General features: G+C 41.6%; 1 protein-coding gene across 2 annotated transcripts in view; it reads left to right on the forward strand.

The window, feature by feature from the left end:
- Positions 1–591: 591 nt before the first annotated feature.
- gpr107 (G protein-coupled receptor 107) overlaps positions 592–20,166 on the forward strand; it is an 83,279-nt gene continuing 63,704 nt past the window's right edge. Inside the window, exons 1-12 of one of the 2 annotated variants that reach the window (XM_078426338.1) lie at positions 592–719; positions 4,754–4,876; positions 6,901–6,951; positions 7,592–7,680; positions 7,779–7,951; positions 8,884–8,921; positions 12,065–12,118; positions 12,213–12,320; positions 14,318–14,451; positions 16,525–16,600; positions 17,435–17,508; positions 18,544–18,661. In XM_078426338.1, coding sequence (XP_078282464.1) covers positions 612–719; positions 4,754–4,876; positions 6,901–6,951; positions 7,592–7,680; positions 7,779–7,951; positions 8,884–8,921; positions 12,065–12,118; positions 12,213–12,320; positions 14,318–14,451; positions 16,525–16,600; positions 17,435–17,508; positions 18,544–18,661 — 1,146 coding nt within the window. In that variant the 5' untranslated portion in view covers positions 592–611. The remainder of the gene's footprint in view (positions 720–4,753; positions 4,877–6,900; positions 6,952–7,591; positions 7,681–7,778; positions 7,952–8,883; positions 8,922–12,064; positions 12,119–12,212; positions 12,321–14,317; positions 14,452–16,524; positions 16,601–17,434; positions 17,509–18,543; positions 18,662–20,166) is intronic. The other variant, XR_013549206.1, reaches the window with a different exon arrangement.

Here is a 20,166-nt window from a genome sequence, read left to right on the forward strand (position 1 = left end):
TCCCTCTCAGTCCTGGAGCAGGGGTCACAGCTTAAGGATAAGGGGGAAGTCTTTTAGGACCGAGATGAGAAAACATTTCTTCACACAGAGTGGTGAGTTTGTGGAATTCTCTGCCACAGAAGGTAGTTGAGGCCAGTTCATTGGCTATATTTAAGAGGGGGTTAGATGTGGCCCTTTTTGCTAAAGGGATCAGGGGGTATGGAGAGAAGGCAGGTACGGGCTACTGAGCTGAATGATCAGCCATGATCATATTGAATGGCGGTGCGTACAGGCTCGAAGGGCCGATTGGCCTACTCCTGCACCTATTTTCTATGTTTCTATGACTATCCCCTCTCCATTCAGTCCTGGAGCAGGTTTTTATTGATTATTCTTATTGGTCTTATTGTTGAACTGCGGGTAATGTTTTATTTCACTACACATTTATGTGTATATGACAAATAAACGACTATTGTCTATTGACTGGTTGATCCCCTCTTGGCCCTAGAGCAGAGACTAGAGCGCGTCACTGACGCGATGACGTCACACGCCGCGGCCGCCGGTTGCCATGACCCCGGGCGGGCGGGCTGCCCCCTGACCCGGAAGCTGCCCCGGGTGGTGACGTTGTTGACAGTATGGCAGCGGCGGGTTGGGTTGTGGGTTGGAGCCGGAGCTGGATGCTCCTGCAGTGGTTGTTGTGGCTGACCTCGGTCCGCGGCCGGATACATCATCTGATCCTCAAGGTAAGGGTCCGAGCTCCTGCATCGGCGTTGCTCCTTCTGCAGCCGGCCTTGGAAACGTAGTAAACGCCGGAGGGAGGCAGCTTGACATCGACCCAGACAGCTGGCCCTGTCTGACCGCCTTCACCCGCACAGCTCCCCTCAACGCGGGACAGCGCTCCTCCACGTCGGAATAACGTGAACACAGTGCAGCATACATCACAGAAACTGGCCCTTCGGCCCAACATGTCCGTGCCGACCAGGGTATTCCATTTGGCCCATGTCTCTCTAAACCTTTCCTATCCATGTACCTGTCCACATGTCTTTCAAATGTTGCGTGTCTCAACTACATCCACTGGCAGCTCATTCCATATAACCTTTATTCTCTGTATCAAAAAGTTGCATGTTAAATTTTACCGCTCTCTCCTTAAACCTATCAACTATGACTATGACTCTCTAACTCCAGTACTTGATTCCCCCTACCTTTGGCAAAACGTCTCTACACATTCACCTTATCCATATTAATATGCCTATAAGATCTCAGTCTATGTGCACCAAGGAATAAAGCCCAAGCCTGCCCATCCTCTCCCTATAACTTAGGCCCCCAAGTCCTGGCAACATCCTCATAAATGTTCCCTGCACTATCTAGCTTAATTACATCTTTCCTACAGCAGGATGACTAAAACGGAATGCAATACTCCAAATGCATGCTCACCAACGAGATCATAATCAACTTGATATTTGATTCCCTTTCCATCTGTTAGATGTTACCCCTTCTAAACATCCTCACTCTTATTGACCTTCAGTTGCATTGTTTGCAAGAGCACCCTCTTATACCACGTCACATGGGAGTCCTGTGAGAGTAAGCAAAAATAGTGTAGCAAGTCATTCCACTGATTTGGCAGAACTGACAAGCTCAACCTGCTGGTAATGAATATCCAAAGAAAAATACAACGGGTGGAAGAATTCAGCCAGGTAGAATCTGTGTAAAGAAAGATCATGTATCATGTTTTGTCATGAAAGATCATGTATCATGTTTTGTCATGAAAGATCATGTTTTGTCACTCTCCTCCGCGCCCCCCCATCCCCGGTTTTCTCTTTTTAACGGATGCCACTTGATTGACTGGATTCTGACAGCATTTATGTTTTAGTTTCAGATTCTAGCATCTTCAGTTTTGATTGTTTTCCAAAGTGTGTCACATGTGATTTCAAATGTCTCATGTGTTGACTGTTGTGACTGAGTAAACTAAATCCTACAAAATGGGCAATTTTGAGAACAAAATCATTTTAAAATCCACATATTCAGTTATTTAGGTAGTCTGCCTTTTTTATTGTTCCCACCAAAACAGTTAATTTAAAACCTTCCTAAAATACACTTTTTTTAGGTATTTGCTTGCTTATTTAATCTACTTTTGTAGCCACCTTATGTCCTCTTCACAATCTGCCTTCTTGTCTATCTTGTATTAATATCAAATTTAGCATGCAAACTATTTGGTTTTGTTTAGAGATACAGCGTGGAAACAGTCCCTTTGGCCCACTGAGTGCGCATCGACCAACGAGGATAGCGGAGTCAGGGGAGAAGGCAGGAACGGGGTACTGATTGAGAATGATCAGCCATGATCACATTGAATGGTGGTGCTGGCTCGAAGTGCTGAATGGCCTACTCCTGCACCTATTGTCTATTGATCACCCATACACTAGTTCTATGTTATCCCAATTTTGCATCTTATACACGAGGGGCAATTTATAGACGAATCTGCACTTCTTTGGAATGTGGGAAGGAACCAGAGCATCCAGTGAAAACCCACGTGGTTGCAGTGGAAACGTACAAATTCTGTACGGACAGCCCCCTTAGCCAGGATCAAACCCGAGCCCTGGTGCTGTAAGGCAGCAACTCTGCTGGTGTGTCACTGTGCCTTCACCCAGATAATTTAAATAAATTGTAAAAACAACATCTCTGCACGTCCCTGTGGTGTATCACTCATTACATCTTGACTACCTAGAAGAATCCTATTTATACCTCATTTCCTGTTTCCTATTTGCCAGGCAATCTTCTATGACTCAAATATGTTATCTGCTGCGATATGAGATTTTATTTTCTGCGATAATATTTGGTGTAGTACTTTATCAAAAGCCTTCTGGAAATCTAGGTGTGATGCATCCTTAAGTTCGTCTTTAACCACAACATATGTTCAAAGGACTTCATTAATTGGCCAAACATGTTTGATCATCATATCGCAAAGCTATGGTGAGCTTGTCCAGATATGTTGCAATTTTTCATGAGCCCTGTTCTAACATCTTTAACTATCTCAATAACAGATGTTAAATCTCACTTGCCATTCAATTCTTGCTCTCTGTCTTCTTCCAGATTTAAATAATGACGTTGCAATGTTAACTTACAAAGTAATGCAACCTTCACCAAATCTAGGGAATTTTGGAAAATTAAAAGCTGTGTAACAACTACCCGTTGAGCCATTTTTAAGACCAGAGGGTGAAACATCAAAACCCAGGGATCTGACAGGCTGCAGCTCTAATAGTTTAATACATTTCCATGATGATAATTTTCCTGAAATTTTCCCTCTCTTCTAATTCCAGATTTATCGACTATTTCTGGGATGTTACATAGAATACTATGCAAAATATCTATCTTAATCTACCATTTCCTTATTTTCCATTTTAATTCCCTAGTCCCATTTTCTATTAGATTGTACACATAGATTTTCTATAAGACCAAAATTTAACTTTTCAATCTACATTTTGGTGACCTTCATTTCACCAAAGCCTGATTTTATCTTGTTTATTATTATTTTTCTCATATTTTGTTATTTTTATATTTTGTCCAAAGTTTTGATCGGGCACCTGTCTTTGCACGATTAATGCTTTAAAAAAAAAAGTTTGATGCAATCTTTTTCAACCTTTCTTGCTGAGCTTTTCCCTTGCAACCAAAAACACTTATTTTGCAAAGTCATCTTAAAATAGCTTGGGACCGTTGCATAATCAGTATCTCTTTGACTACAAAGTGGATTTGGGGGTTATGGATTCATTACAAGGTGTCGGATTTAAAGTGCAAGCATATTCAGGAGATCCTTGCATTACATAAATATTCCCAAGCAGGAACAAATTGACAGGCAGGATAAGAGTAGCTGTTTCCAAACCATGAGAATGAACCACTGTTGTTACTTCATAATTCCCCCAAATTGTTGCCCGTAGCCATTACAATTCTGGAGAAAGTTGAAAAAGCCAGGAGCAACAAATGTAAAATATTCTGAGAAATCTTTCTCTGATCCTTTTATCAAAACCAATCCAGCAGTTCATATTGACGTCTAGTGTTAACGATAAGTTAACTACAAATTGTTGTCTTTCTAAATATAGCTAAGTTCTGCACGATGTGTTCTGATTCCTTGAAGTCAACCTTAGATGGCTTCATCTGATCTATTCCCCAAGAGCACAAAATTTGAATTTAGTTTAGAGATACAACACGGAAACAAGCCCTTCGGCCCACTGAGTCCTCACTGACCAGCAAACCCCGCACACTAACACTATCCTACACACACTAGGAACAATTTACATTTTAATGCCAAGTCAATTAACCTGCAAACCTGTACGTCTTTGGAGCGTGGGAGGAAACCGAAGATCATGGAGAAAACCCATGCAGGTCACTGGGTGAACGCACAAATTCCGCACAGACAAGCACCTGTAGTCAGGATCACCGAATTAATCTGCTCACTTGAAAATGTCAGAACATTTCATTGTATCAGGGCTTCTTGGAGTATTTAATTGTGGTTTTTCAATAAGGACGATTTGTCATCTGCAGTGTAAATGCTTGTACAGGATATGGGGTAAAATATATATTTTTAAATGAATGTTGCTGTACTTGGGATTGGAACGATTATAATTTTTGTTCCATTAAATATTTTACTGCAACTGTTGATTTCAAGATAAATACATACTAATACTGTAGTTGTAATCAATGGATTATCTGTACACGTGTTTAATATTCTCTTCTGATTGTGGAAAATTATTGCAGTAATTTACAGAAAGGCCTTTTCTCTTTGCAGGATGATGTGAGGCAAAAGGTCAATTTAAACACATTTGGTTTCTTCAAGGATGGAAATATGTCTGTGGAAATGACCAGTTTGACTCTAAAGGAGTTTGATTTCAAACATTTTGAAGGCGCTGCGGTAAGTTTAGTTTTGACTCCATTGTTCACGTTCAGGGAACAATTGAGGTCAAACCATGCTTGGACTTTCAATTGTAATTTTATAGTAATTCTGTATAGTTTGTTACTGTTGCACTATTTTCCTACAACAATCCCAATGTCTTCATTGCAAAATGACTCGAAACAATTTAGGGTCTCTTGTTCTATTATTTCATTATCTTGATTCATTAATCAGTTTAATTAAATCAAGATTAAATTATTTAAGTGTCAGGGTAGCTATCAAGCTGCTGGGAATGATCCAAGAATGCACTGAGCACCAGAGTTTCTCCCTGGACATGTGGTGGCATATCCAAGCAGCAACACAAGTGTACAACAATCCAGTCAACCTGCCCTGTAAAGGTTATCTGTTCCACATCAGATACTTGTGTAATCACCTTAAAAGACAACAAATACCAAGGAATTGCCAAGAGAATACTGCAATTTTTGTAATCTGAGGAATTTCCATTGCTTTAATTGCGTTGAATATTGGAAATTAGCAGAGTTAAAGTGAAATTTGCTACTTTGAATTTTACAGAAAGACATCGTGCAGGTCGAGGACGGGGTTAGGAAACGCAGGGTGAATATTGGCATTTATTGCAAAGGTGATGGAAGGGAAAGGGGAAATATTCAGCAGGTCAGAAGCTTCAATGTAGAGAAACAAAAAATTGGGATTTTAGGTTGATAATCCTCAGACGCTGATGAATTGTCATCAACGTGAAATGATAATTTAATTCTCTCTTCACGGATGCTGCCTGACCTGCTGAGTCTTTCCAAAAAAATTATTTTTTCATTTCAGATTTCCTTCCTCCCATCCACCCCCTTCCCTTCCTAACTTTTAGAGGTTTAGGTGTTTTTAGGAGTTTAGAAGGTTGCGGGAGGACCTCATTGAAACTTGCAGAATAATGAAAGGCATAGATAGAGTGGATGTGGAAAGGATGTTTCCACTGGTGGGAGAGTCTAAGTCCGGAGGTCGTAGCCTCAGAATTAAAGGGTGCTCTTTTAGAAGGGAGGTGAGGAGGAACTTCTTTAGGCAGAGGGTAGTTAATCTGTGGAACCCATTGTCACAGAGGGCTGTGGAGGCCAAGTCTGGATATTTTTAAGTCAGAGATAGACAAATTCTTGATTAGAACGGGTGTCAAGGGTTATGGGGAGAAGGCAGGAAAATAGAATTAGAAAGCATAGATCAACCATGATTGAATGGCGGAGTAGACTCGATGGGCCGAATGGCCTAATTCTACTCCTAGAACGTGAACTTGTGAATTTTCACTTATATCTCCCCTCCACTCCAGCCCCTCACTACTTTCTTTCCCTTAGCTTCACAATCCACAACTCTTGAATTCTAATCTTTGTTTCTACAGTATTTGGCATTTGGGTGACATTTGCTACAGCTGCCCACACCTGGAGTACTGCACACTATTTTGGTCTCCTTTCTGAAGGATTCTTGAATTGATAATAGTTCAGCAAACAATCATTTTATTGTGTTCCAGGATGAAAAGGTTGACTTATGAATTGGAGAATAAAAGAAAGAGGGGTGATCTTCACAAAATGTATAAAATTATTAGATGACTTGCAGAACAGATGCTGATGGAATGTTTCTCCTCATGAAGAAAACTGGAACATGGGAGGTGGGGAGTATAATTTCAAAGTAAGGGGCCACTGATGTAAGAGGGAGATGTGGAAGCATTACCCCACTGAGGGTTGTAAGCATGTAGAATTGTACATGTCAGAGGTAAGTGGAGGTCAAGTCATTGAACATATTCAAGAGTCAGGTTTGGATTTTTGGGAACCAGTAGGAGTACTGAGGAACAGCTGCAAAATGAGTCTAAGACCAAGGTCAGATCAATCACCAATGGCAATACAGACACAAGTGATTGGAGGGCCTATCCCAACTATTTATGTTGTGAAATGCTTGGACTTATCCTCTGATATATAGGATACCATACAAATACATATTTTTGGTTCTTTTTCCGTTTCATCCTCATGTACTAACATTTCTTAATGTTTCAGTTGGGGCTAAGTTTGGACCGAACCAAGAATGATGGTTTCTCATCCTATCTGGTAAGTCGGATGAAGTTTGCAATTAACATTGATTTTATTTTGGTTCTTTTAAAATAACGATGTATGTATTCTTTTGCACAAATGGTCATTCTAACTTTGCAACCTCAGTGAGTGTGAGTAAGTAGTTTGTTGAACTTTGTAAAGCATCAGTGTTGAGTTTCCCTCCTATCTGTACTGTTATTAGTTTGGTTTTGTTTAGAGATACAGCACGGAAACAGTGAGGGGGTATTTGGTAAATAGTATTTTGCATCAAGTGGTATCAAGATGAAGCACTTCAATCAGTCTAAAAGGTCCCAACATGAAACGTCATCTATCTATCCCCATCAGAGATGCTGCCTGACCTGCTGACTTCCTGTGGCACTTTGTGTTTTGACAAGGAGAAGTTTCTTTATTCACAGGATTGTAGTATTCTGGACTCACGGGTTTTGAAATCTCATGTACGTTTTAGGCTGAGAGCAATAGAATTCTTGATGTTTCTGGAATAGGATGTATGAGGCAGTCTGGAAAAGTAGGGTTAAGGAATGAGCAATTGTGGTCATATCATTGTGACCATTTCCTGATTCTATTACTTGTTTTCCTATGTGGTAATTCATCTAGGTTAGAAACAAACTTTTAGTCCTACTATTTCTGTTTTTATCAGGAAGATGAGGTTGATTTTTGCTTTTTGAACAAAAGACCATCTACTGAAACACCTGTCACGCGTTTCCTTATTGACTTTCAAACACAACAGTGAGTACATGGCAAATCAAATCTTGGCTTTGGGATCATCAGTGACAGCAGATTTCTTGCTCCCTGGTGTTCAATTTGCATCTCTTGTTGATTCCCAGTATTACAGTTCTGACGTCGGGCCGCAACCAGCCACAGGTCAGTGATGTTGGATCAAGAGGGATTCCGTCATTAGAAGAAAAAGCCAGCAAGGTGAACGCCCAGGGTGAATCTAACCAAGCTGGAAAAGCTAAGGGGAATGAAACATCAGTGAAGGCTGTGGAAGTGCAGAAAGGTAAGAAATGGAAACATGTTTCTCCTTGGCTCCTTTGGTCAAGGAGTATGGAGGCATTCAGCCTATCAAAGATGTTTGCGTCATTAGCTGTATCTATATATAAAGTTTCGAGGCTGTAATGTGTTCTGATGCTGAGTGTATTACTGAAACTGGAAAACATGGATGGAGGTGGGGAAAGATCCCAGGTCAGTTTTTAGTCATTCTGCATGTTGGCAAGGCCCTTAAAATGAGGACAGCAAACAAAGAAAAAAATCTTTGGCTGATTAGTGTATCAGCTTTGAATAACTAGTAAGAAAATTTGATATCTGGTGTGGCACAGTGATGGCTCTCATACTGCACCAGAGTGTTGCTATCTACCTCCATAACCTGGCCCCATCCTACCTGACCGACCTCCTCCACAGGTACACTCCCACCTGCACCCTCCGCTCTGCCGCTGCCAATCTCCTATCCCCCCACATCCGGACTAAACTCAGATCCTGGGGGGACAGGGCTTTCTCCATCGCTGCTCCCACCCTATGGAACTCACTACCCCAAACCGTTAGAGACTCCCCCACACTCACCACATTCAAAACATCGCTGAAGTCTCACCTGTTCAGTACTGCCTTCAACCACTGAAGGTCACCTCACCTTCTGTCTCCTTTCTCTGTTCATTTATTTATTTACTTATTTATCTATTTATTCATTTCCCCTATGTTCTCAAAATCTCTGTAAAGCGTCTTTGAGTATATGAAAAGCGCTATATAAATAAAATGTATTATTATTATTATTACTGCTTTGAGTTTATGACCTGGAAGTTTTAATGTTAATTTCCTATTTTTATTGAGATCCTAGGCGTAAAAACTGGAGGAATATTTTTTGGAAAGATTTCACTAAGTTAAAATGGAAACTATTAATGACTCTTATAGTAAGGAAACATTTTGTTTTCTTTGCAGAAAAATCAAAATCTCAGGATAATGCAGTTGAACCAAAGGTCAGTAAATTTATTGTGTGTTTTAAAAAAAAAGTTTATTTTTCTTTGATTGTCACTTTAGTGATAAGGGTTTGTTTTTATATTTTCGTTTGAAGCAATGTAAGGCGTGCAGTTTTTAAAATAAATGTTGGATCAAACATTATCTCCTGATGTGTTATTATCAGACATGAGAGTCAGAGAGAGACCCAGGGCAGAAACAGACTCTTTGGCCCACCGGGTCTAGGCGACCATCTTGCACCCATTAACACTAGTCCCACGTTATTCACCCTACATTCCTATTAGATCCAGTTTCTACCACCTACATACTATGAGCAATGTAGTGAAATATCAGTCTGATTTCCATCTTGAGGGTCATGGCAGAACAAATGTAATTAAAATTATTAATTACAGTTTTTAGTAGTCTGAATTTTGTGGTCAGTGATAAAGTACCAGTGCTCAGTTTGCATGTCAAAAATCATTTCCTATCAGCAATTTCTGTGACATGAACTTCCCTTCTCCAAACATCTATATACTAAAACTCGTTTGTTTGTTTGTGACTGAACTACAGCCAAAACAGTACATGATAGCGCAACAATTTTAGGCCCACCTTAATAATCGTTGTCACTTTAATAATAATAATAATAATATTAATTTATTGTCGTTGCAGCAAGTACAACGAAATTAAAAAATAGCAATCCTGACGGTGCGTAAAAACATATATGCAATAAATGCAAAACAGATAAATACCAATATATTAAATACAAAAGTTTTAACAGTGTGACCTATTGCAGAAAGTAGTGTTCAGTTCTCGTATGGCCCTGGGGTAAAAACTGTTCTTGAGTCTGTTTGTTCGGGATTTGATCGACCAGAAACGTCGACCAGAGGGCAGAAGAACAAACAGACGGTGGCCGGGGTGGGATGGGTCTTTTATTATTTTTCCTGCTCTACTGAGGCAGCGTAGGCTGAACAGGTGCTCCAGGGAGGGCAGTGGGTAGCCGATGATCTTCTGTGCCGTCGTGATGACCCTCTGAAGGGCCTTCCTGTCCTTTTCTGAGCAGCTGGCATACCATGTGGTTATACAGTATGCCAGCACACTCTCGATGGAGCAGCGATAGAAGGACATCATGAGCTTCTCCTGCAGGTTGGTCTTCCTGAGGATCCTCAGGAAGTGGAGTCTCTGCTAAGCCTTCTGCACTGTGGTAATGGTGTTGGTAGACCAGGTAAGATCCTCTGCGATGTGCGTACCCAGGAACCTGAAAGCGGGTACCCTTTCCACACAGACCCTATTGATGTAGAGTGGGTCGTGTTCTGCACTGGTTTTCCTGTAGTCTATTATAAGTTCCTTTGTTTTGGAGGAGTTCAGGACAAGATTGTTCACTGAACACCATGCTGCCAGCCTTTGGATTTCATCCCTGTAGGCTGTCTCATCTCCTCCTGAGATGGGTCCAACCACAGTCGTGTCATCCGCGAACTTGATGATGGTGTTGGTGGGATGGGTGGGGGCGCAGTTGTGAGTGTAGAGGGAGTAAAGGATGGGGCTCAACACACAGCCCTGTGGTGAGCCGGTGCTCAGTGTAATGGTGGAGGAGAGGTGAGGGCCTATTTTGACGGTCTGGGGGCGGTTGGTCAGGAAGTCCTTGATCCATTGGCAGATGGTTTGGGAAAATCCAAGGTCAGAAAGTTTGGTAACCAGTCTGCTCGGGATGACTGTTAAAGGCAGAGCTGAAGTCTAGGAAGAGCATCCTCACATAGCTCCCCTGGTGTTCAAGGTGGGTCAGTGCAGTGTGAAGAGCAGTGACAATGTTAACAGTGATAATGTTAATGCAAGTAGTTTTATTGAAATTGGTGTTATATTTTTAAAGTTATTCACATTTTAAAGTTTAAATATATCTCCTATGGAGGGAGGGGAGAGCGAGGGAGGGAAGGGCAGAGGGAGGGTGGGGGAGGATAAGTGGGGTTGAGGGGGATGCGGTGGGGAGGGGGAGGGGAGGGGGGTTGTACGGAGGGGAGGGGGAGGAAGGAGGAGGGGCGGGGAGGGGAGAGGGGAGGAAGAGGGGGAGGGCAGGGGACAGGAGGGAGGGGGAGGCAGGGGGGGGAAAGATAGGGAAGGTGGAGGGGGGGAGGAGAGGGCACCAATGCAGGAGAGGTTTGGGCCCAACGGGTCCACTTGGTCTAGTTGGGTATAAATTCAATTAGGCTCTGACAAATAGCAGTAGTGATGTCAAACTTGCTGCGTAGCCAATCACACTGAATTACCACACACTACAAACCAGGAATTAAGAAATACAGCTTTAAAATAAACATTTTACAAATCCCAAAATAAATATTGGATTGTACGAAAAAGCAATTGAAAATTGAAAACAAATTCATTATTTTGAAATAATTATTTGGTGTCTAAAGCTGCACAAAATTTAATACTTGTGGGCAACATTTGTGCAAAGTAGGGAGACACAAAAAATGCAGATGCTGGAATCCTGAGCAAAACACCAAGTGGAACTGAGCGGGTCTGACAGCATCTGTGAAAGGAATGGACGACGTTTCGGGTTGGAAAGAATTCTGAGGAAGGGTCCCGATCCAAAACATTGTTTGATATTTGCTAACCAGTTATTATGACTTTGTATTGTTGAAAAACTCATTGCAACAAAATATAAATGAGAATTTTTACTTTAAAATAACTGATTTCCCACATTTACTCAAGAGAAGACTGTTAAACATTGTACCCTTTGGAGAAGCAGGGAATCGTTCACAGCAACTTCTAGATTTTCATGATTAAGTACACATTTTGTACTTGAGAAATAATTGTACATTCAACGCTGGGAATTTTACTCTTGTGATAACTGCAAAACCATGACCATTAGATCTGTAAGGTGATCTTTACATTTGGCAGTCTTGCATGATATCTGTTATTGCATTAACTGGCCTTTAAAACTGTTTAAAGATTAAGAATATCATTGTTCCGTTTGAGGGTACATAAGACAATTAAACGTGCTTGACTCTCTTGAATGCAATGATGGCATGATGGATATAAATACTGAAGCTTTCTGTCCAAGCTATGCAACTTGTGAGGAACTTGTGAATAACTGTTATGCCATAAATTATTACTTTCAGAGATTTAGGGAAGCTATTGAAAACCAGCTGTAAAGTATTAACTGTTCTTATTCTAGGCTGTGACGAAAACGATTTCATTGCGGAAAAATAATACATCTTATTCATTCACGGTAAGTTGATGGTACTTCATAAGCCAAACAATATCCGCACAAGTTTACCCGAAGAGGCAAATTGTTTAACCTGGTGTGTTTTTCTCTTAACCAGTTCTCATTTACCATCAACACTGAAGAAGAACAAGGGCTTTATAGTCTTTACTTCCATAACTGCTACAGCGACAAAGCGACTCTGCACTCTTTTAAATTTGACATGGATGTAAGTACAACAAAGACATCTTTATTCTTCATGGAGCAAGGGAGCTCTAGGAACTTGTAAGCAAAATCATCAAAATTTAGTTCAAGCAGTTATCTTTTTATAAATATGTAAAGACTACTATGCATAAAAATGATTATCAAGTTCTTGAAGACCTGACAAAGAAAAATATTGTTTATGGTGAGAGAGTCATTTTTCAAGGGTTCACATGGCTTTATCATTCAAATACTGACCGTCCCATTATTTATGTTTTGCATTTGATGCTGTTTTCTTATGGTTCAGATTTAACACTCTAAATTTAAGATATGTAGGTTAATTGGCTGGGTAAATGTAAAAATTGTCCCTAGTGTGTGTAGGATAGTGTTAATGTACGGGGATCGCTGGGCGGCACGGACTTGGTGGGCCGAAAAGGCCTGTTTCCGGCTGTATATATATGATATGATATGATATGATATGAAGATGGCAAAAATCCTGCCATTTTCTTTCATTGTTGGGATAGTCTGCCTTTTGATAGCTTGCCAAGAAGGCTATCCTTGCTTGCCACAATGTTGTTCAATAGCATGTTGAATTTTCCTTTGTTGAAGCTGTTGTCATTACTTCATAACTGAGGTTGCGAAACCAGACACTTACTGCACACAAAAAAGGGGAGCCCAGCGGGTCAGGCAGCATTTGTGGTGGGAAATGGATAGTTGATGTTTTGGGTCAAGACACTGCACCGCGATTGAAAGAATAGAACCAGTGCCAAGAGATGGGGGGGAGAGGCGGGGATAATAACTAGCACACGGTGGGTAGGTGGATATAGGTGAGGAGGGGTTGATTTACAGATGTAAGTCAGGTGGGAGAGGGAAGGGTGGAGATAGCAACAGAGGCTGGGAGGTGATGAATTTAAAATAAAAGTGCAGATTTTGAAATCTGATATGAAAAGGTGAAAAGTGGAAGTGAAAAGGATTGATGGTGTCAGATGTGAACAACAGAGGAAGGGAAGTGGATCCAGTGGGAGAGTTGTGTGGGTGATGGTCAGATGGAGGGAGAAAGAATTGGGGTGATGGGGAGCTGGTGGTTGTAGTGGGAAGAGGTGGGTACATGAGAGAACCAAGGTAGATGGAAGAGAGAAAGAGATGGGTGTAAATTATCTGAAATTGGAGAATTCATTGTTCATGCCATCAGGTTGTAAACTGCGCATGTGTAATACGTGGTACTGTTTGCCTAGTTAGGGTTCATTCTGGCAGTGGAGGGAGTCCGAGGATGGGTTTTTGTGGCAATGGGAAAAGGAATTAAAATGGCTGGCAGCCAGGGGATCCAGACAGATACAACGGACAAAGCAGTAAAGCCATCACTGAGGCCGTGTTTGGTATCAGCAATGTAGGGAACACATAGAGAGCACCAAATGCAGGAGATGAGAGTGCAGGCCAATCTCTGTCTCACCTGGAAGGGTTATTTAAATTCCAAGATGGAGGTGAAGGGATAGTTGTCACACTTTCTACGGTTGCAGGAGAAAGTGCGGAGAATGAGGGCTGGGTGGGGAGGGTTTTCAGCGAACCCGGGAGACATGGAGGGTGTGGTCCCTGCGGAAATCAGAAAGGTATGGGATGGGGAAAATATGGCTGGTGGTGGGATCACATTGTATCACATAGCATCACTCCTAACACACGAGGAGGCTGATTAACTTCACATACCTGCTTTTGGGGTGTTGCACTACGTCAGATCCTCAACCTCATAAGTTTTAAAAGTAGTGAAAATATCGGTCCATGCCCCCCTATCAGGCAATGATTACTGAACTCCCGACATGCTCTGTATATAGAATGTCATTTCACCAGTTTTTATGTCATTTTTAAATTTATGTCTTATTACAAATGAATTATTGACTTTACTTACTTTTATGTATCCTACTTAAATATCCCTCATTTTATGCTCTACTGAAGACAAGAACTGCAAAATAGCCAACTCTTGATCGAATCGTAGATTTATTGCTGTAGCAGTGACATTTGATTTTCTTACAGATTACGATCGTGGAATACAACCCTGGCAGCTATCTGTCTGCAGGGGAGATCCCTCTGCCAAAACTCTACATCTCCATGGCTTTCTTCTTCTTCCAGGCGGGAGTTGTCTGGGTTTATATTCTCCGAAAACGCAGGTACCGCGCAACTACTTACCACATTGATGTTAAGTTCAGCTGTGTGCAGTTAGATATGGATTGTCCAGAACAGCATGCAGGGTTGTAGTAATGCGAGGTTTTGTACGAGTTGACCAAGTAAAATGTTTTTGACCCAATGTTTTAAAATTAGATTCTGTAAATGATTGGAGTATTATTCTACTTTGAATTTGGCCTCAACACCTTGATGTCTTTCATCGGTTTACAACAAACTCTAATAAGCTGACTATAGGTGTTAATGTGGTGGATAGGGCAAGACATTTTTACTTATTGTATAAGAGAGGTTTAGAGGGATACTAGACCAAGTGGACCCGTTGGGCCCATTCCTCGTAGTGGGGGAACAGGGAAGGGGAGAGGGTGTCGTCCTCCCCCCTCTTCCCGCACCACCCCTACCCCTACCCCCACTCTTCCCTCCACCCAGTCGGCCGCCACGCCCACTCCCCTCAGTGGAGCCGTTGGCGGCGAAAGGCACTTACCAGTGCCCGTGCGTTCAACGCTGACTACCGACTTGAGTCCCTGCCGGGGTGGGGCCGGGACGGGCGAGGTGAGAGGGGCGAGGGAGGACTGAGGCCGGGCGAGAGGTGAGGGGCCGAGGCTGGACGAGAGGTGAGGCGAGAGGGGCAAGGAAATGACTGAGCGCGGGTGGCGGCCATCTTGTTTTGGCGAGTGAGGAGCAAATGAAGTCGAATGTGGAGCATTGTGACGTCAGACGCTGAGGAGTTTCAGGAAATGGGTTAGAAAGTGAATTTTTAAACTTTAAAATGTCTGTAGCTTTAAAAATGTAGCTTCAATTTGAATGAGAATTGTTACATAATATGCCCAGGATAATGGTGAGTAAAGTGGTGCAAATATTGTGGCGCTATGGTGTGCCGTTTTGGCTGTGCGAAGCAGCAAAGTTATGGTGTGCACAAACACACATACACACGGACAGAGAGTTTTAGTAATATAGACAGACAGACACCAAACGAGGGCAACCAGGACTAGCTTAGATGTAGTATCTTGGTCTGCATGGACAAGTTGGTCTGAAGGGCATGTTTCCATGCTATGAGACTCTGACATGTTGCTAGTTTGATATTGTTCGATAAATAGAATTGAGTTATCCTAAAGTGTTATGCAGTGAAACTAGAAATCGATTTACTTGCTGACTAAGTTCAGGGAGTGACCCCTGTGACTATTAGTTGCAGTATCTGTGGTTGTTGCTGGGCTTAATGCATCTTTACCAGACTCCTTCGGTGGTCATAACACAACAAAAAGTCTTCATTACCAAGTTGTTGAATTAAAGGACTTTGTCCTGCCCCTACCAGCTTTCTCCACCCCCACCCCTCCCAAATATAATCAGTGTGGAGAAGGCCCCTGACCCAAAAAGGTTGTCTTCTCTAGAGATGCTGAGATGCTGCCTGACTCTGAGTTACTCCAGCACTCCAAACTTCACTTGGTTTTAACATGGTTTTTAAGTTTTTCTATGTTACTTTTCGTTTGCATTGCATGGATAGGAAAGTTAGAGAGATAAAAATGTGAAAATGGCACCAACACAGATTGGCCACCTTCATTGTCATTAAAATGTTTCCTCTAAAAAATATCCTACACAGTGTAGTTCATTTTTTTGGGTGCTCCTGGCAATGTGCCTGCTCTCAACTGTTTAGTAGTATTTTAATGTATGTCAAAGAGCATATGAAGGCTAGAATGGATTTGGACTCAAACCATAAATGTAGCACCATGATAATCTTTCATGTTCATAAATTTACCTAATTTAAAAAAGGAGAGCAGCTGGAGGAACTCAGCAGGCCAGCCAGCACCTGGAAGGTTTTTTGTTGTGTTTAGTTTTTAAAGATACAGCATGGATACAGCAGGTTTTTGGCCTGCTGACATTTGTAGTGATTAGATACTTTATGTGGGGAAACTGCATGCAGAATCAAGTATTTTAATGAATTTTATGTTCACAGTAGAAGTATTGTGAATGTGAAATAATTTTGGCTTGACTTGGAATTCATTTTCTCGTGAAACAAAATTACAAGTGTGATCTATGTATTTACCACGTGCATTCTTTTTGTTTAGCAATGATGTTTTTAAGATCCATTGGCTGATGGGAGCACTGGCATTTACGAAATCTCTTTCGTTGGTTTTTCATGCAGTAAGTCACTGGTATCATTTCAGTTTTGATCTCAATGAAGATCATAGTATATCCAAATAAACTCAGCCTGTGAATTATTTAGGAGGTGATTTAATATGTTCTCTACAATTACGAAACACACCAGTATATCATTTGGTGTTAAATTTTGAGTTTTCCCCCGATGTACCTATAGTAGCATGTTCTTGGTCTCAATCAATGAGACAAAGTTGGTGACACGAAACTTTAAAGTTTGCCTTAATTTATTTGCTTTGTTGGAAATAGGAGAGAAAAAAATTGGCATTCATTATGTGCCAGATTTCCAAGGCAGCCAGTTTTATAATAGTGCATGAAAGGGGTTTTCTCTTTTTCGTGGTGAGGAAAAAGAGAAAACCCCTTTCAGAGCTGGTATTTTGGGGTTCTCCTTTTGTTTCAGCATTTATTTCCATTATTGTGATGGAGAGCCATCTTATCACCAAATCTGCTTCACTATTTCTTACTAACTCCAATTTTACCTGTTAACTTTGTCAGGTCATGTATTTTACGCAATGGTAAGTATCTTAAATTATAGGTAGCATCCTATCTGCATTTTTCAACTGAGAAAATGGAAATATTTTGTTTTCTTAATTGGGTATTGATTAGGTAGGGTGTCAAAGGTTAAATGGAGAATGCAGGAAAATGGGGTTGAGAAGGAAAATTAGATCAGCCATGATTGAATGGTGGAGTAGACACAATGGGCTGAATGGCCTGATCCTATTCCCATGTCTTATGGTCTAATTGGGGCATAGGTTTATTGTTGTCACGTTTATCAAGAAGAGCTTAGTTAATATCTTTCTTTTTCTCTCCTTCCCTCCACAGATTGATTATCACTTTATATCCACTCAAGGATACCCCATTGAGGGTTGGGCTGTGGTGTACTACATAACACATTTGTAAGTTTGTTTTCTTAGAGTCTCCACTATAAATGGAAAACAATGACCAGGCACAAATGTCCGAAGGACTGATTAGTAAGTTAATTGGCCTCTCCAAATTCCCCCCCAAGTGTGCAGGGAGTGGATGGGAAAATGAACTAGTGTGATCAATGGTTGGCGTGCACCCGGTGGGCCGAAGGGCCTGTTTCCATGCTGTATCTTTCGATCAATCAGCATGCTTCATCCTCCCTGTGCCAACTGCTGCAGTGAGGCGATCAGACTAGCACTGCTGTGGATGGAAGGCGGGAGGATTTGAACAAATTACACACTGCTATTCTCACACAAGGTCATAAGTGATAGGAGCACATTGTATTCTGCCTGGGTAGCTTACAACCCAACATTACGAATATTGAGTTATCCAATATTAGATAATCAACCAACCCCTCCCCCTCCCCCTCCTGAACTTCTTTCCCCCACACACCTTTTTTTCCCTCCTCTCCCTTTGTAATGCCCCACCTGGTCTTGCACCTATTTCTCTCCTCCCTCTTTCCTTCCACCAACATTCCTTTGTCTCGCTGCACAATTCACAACTCTTCAATCCTTATCTCACACCTTTTGTCTTGGTGGCCTTTGTCCAAAACCCCTCTCACCTCTCTCCACCTATTTTTTTGGCAGATTTTGTCCTGCTCCATCTCTCTCACCTTTCATCCTCCACCCTACCTCCCATCAACCCCCCACCCCTCACCACCACAGTAGTCTGAAGAAGGGTATGAGCCAAAATCTCATCTATTCATGTTCTTCAGAGATCCAGCCGAGCTTGTGCACTTTGTATCTGTCTCTAGTTAGTTAGATGTTTGTACTAAAATACAGTATTTACTAAATATCTTCAGTAAATTCCATGAATAGAACTGAGCATGCAAATGTACAAAGCATTGTTTCTGATTCACTTTGCGTTGACAACTATAATTTTCATCATTGCAGCTAATGAATGTGCCTTAGCCACTGACTGTCCTTGTTTCATCCTCTTTGCTAACAATGCTTTCTGGTTTTTTTAAGGTTGAAAGGTGCCCTGTTGTTCATTACGATTGCACTGATAGGAACTGGCTGGGCTTTTGTTAAGCATATCCTATCAGACAAAGACAAGAAAATCTTTATGATAGTTATACCACTCCAGGTAGAGAAAGTATTAATAATATGCAACATGGAATGTACATTTCTGCCAAATGTCTGGCTTCTGATCATTGCGTTGTTCAAGTGCCTTAACACTGGCTGTTTAGTGAAGAGAGAAAAATATGGCACTCTTGCTGGATTTGTGTGTTAATAATAAAGATAGTAAATAGCCAGCACATCAGGCAGCAATTCCTATTTTAATATAATATTTCAGCAGTTGTAGTATTTTTGCTTTTCAGTTGTTAGCAAAATTGACCACAGCTTTATCATGTTTGACCAGAAGTTGCTCTGCTTTTTAGGTAGGAGGGGGGGGGGGGGGAGGGGGGAGAATAGGGGGTATTGCTTTATTGTTTAAGGAGAATGTCAACAGTAGTCCGAGATGACATTACTGATGGTTCCTCCAGTGAGACTATATGGGTGGAGCTAAGAAATAAAAAGGGGATGATCACTTTGTTGGGAGTGTATTGTAGACCCCCAAACAGTCAAAGAAATTAGAACAGATATGCTAGGAGATTGCAAGTGGCTAAAAGACTAATAGGGTTGTCATAGTCAGAAATGTTAACTTTCTTAATAGAAAGTGGGACTGCTATTGTACCAGGAGCTTATGCAGGTGCAATTTCTCAAATGTGTAGAGGAAAGGTTCCTTGGGCAATATGTAAAGGGTCCTACAAGGGAGAGGGCAAGGCTCGATCTGCACTTAGGAAATGTGGAAGGACAAGTAACTGAAGTGTTTGTGGGTAAGCCTTTTGGGACCAGCGACCACTGTTTAGTGATGGATAAACACAGGGCACTCCCACAAGTTAAAATTATGAATTGGGGCAAGGCCGACGTTGATAATATTAGACAAGAACTTGCTAAAGTTGATTGGGGTAGTTGTTTGCGGGCAAAGAAACGTAAAGTAGGATGCTTTTAAAATTGTGATGATGAGATTTCAAGGCATGCATGTTCTTGTTAGAGTGAAGAGCAAGGCAGGTGGGGGATGTAAGAAAATAACTGCAGATGCTGGTACAAATCGAAGGTATTCACAAAATGCTGGAGTAACTCAGCAGGTAAAGCAGCATCTCAGGAGAGAAGGAATGGGTGACGTTTCGGGTCGAGACCCTTCTTCAGACTGATGTCAGGGGGGCGGGACAAAGGAAGGATATAGGTGGAGACATGGGAGATCTGGGAAGGGGGAGGGGAAGAGAGGGACAGAGGAACTATCTAAAGTTGGAGAAGTCAATGCCTGGATAACGAGAGAAGTTGAGGCTCTGGTCAGGAAAAATGTGGCATTGCACTAATGTAGGCAGCTGGGATAAAGTGTATCTCTGAAGGAGTTTTGGGAACTGAGGAATATACTTAGGGGAAGGAAATCAGGAGGGTAAAAAGGGGGCTGGAGATTGCTTTGATGTTTTTTTAAGGGAAAGAGGGTAACAAGAGAGCGAATAGGCCCCCTCAGAAACCAAAGCAATCATCTCTGTGTGGAGCCACAGGAGATGGTCAGTGAGTATTTCTCCTTTGTTTTTACTG

Source organism: Rhinoraja longicauda, chromosome 31, assembly GCF_053455715.1.
Source record: "Rhinoraja longicauda isolate Sanriku21f chromosome 31, sRhiLon1.1, whole genome shotgun sequence".
NCBI classification, from domain to species: domain Eukaryota; kingdom Metazoa; phylum Chordata; class Chondrichthyes; order Rajiformes; family Arhynchobatidae; genus Rhinoraja; species Rhinoraja longicauda.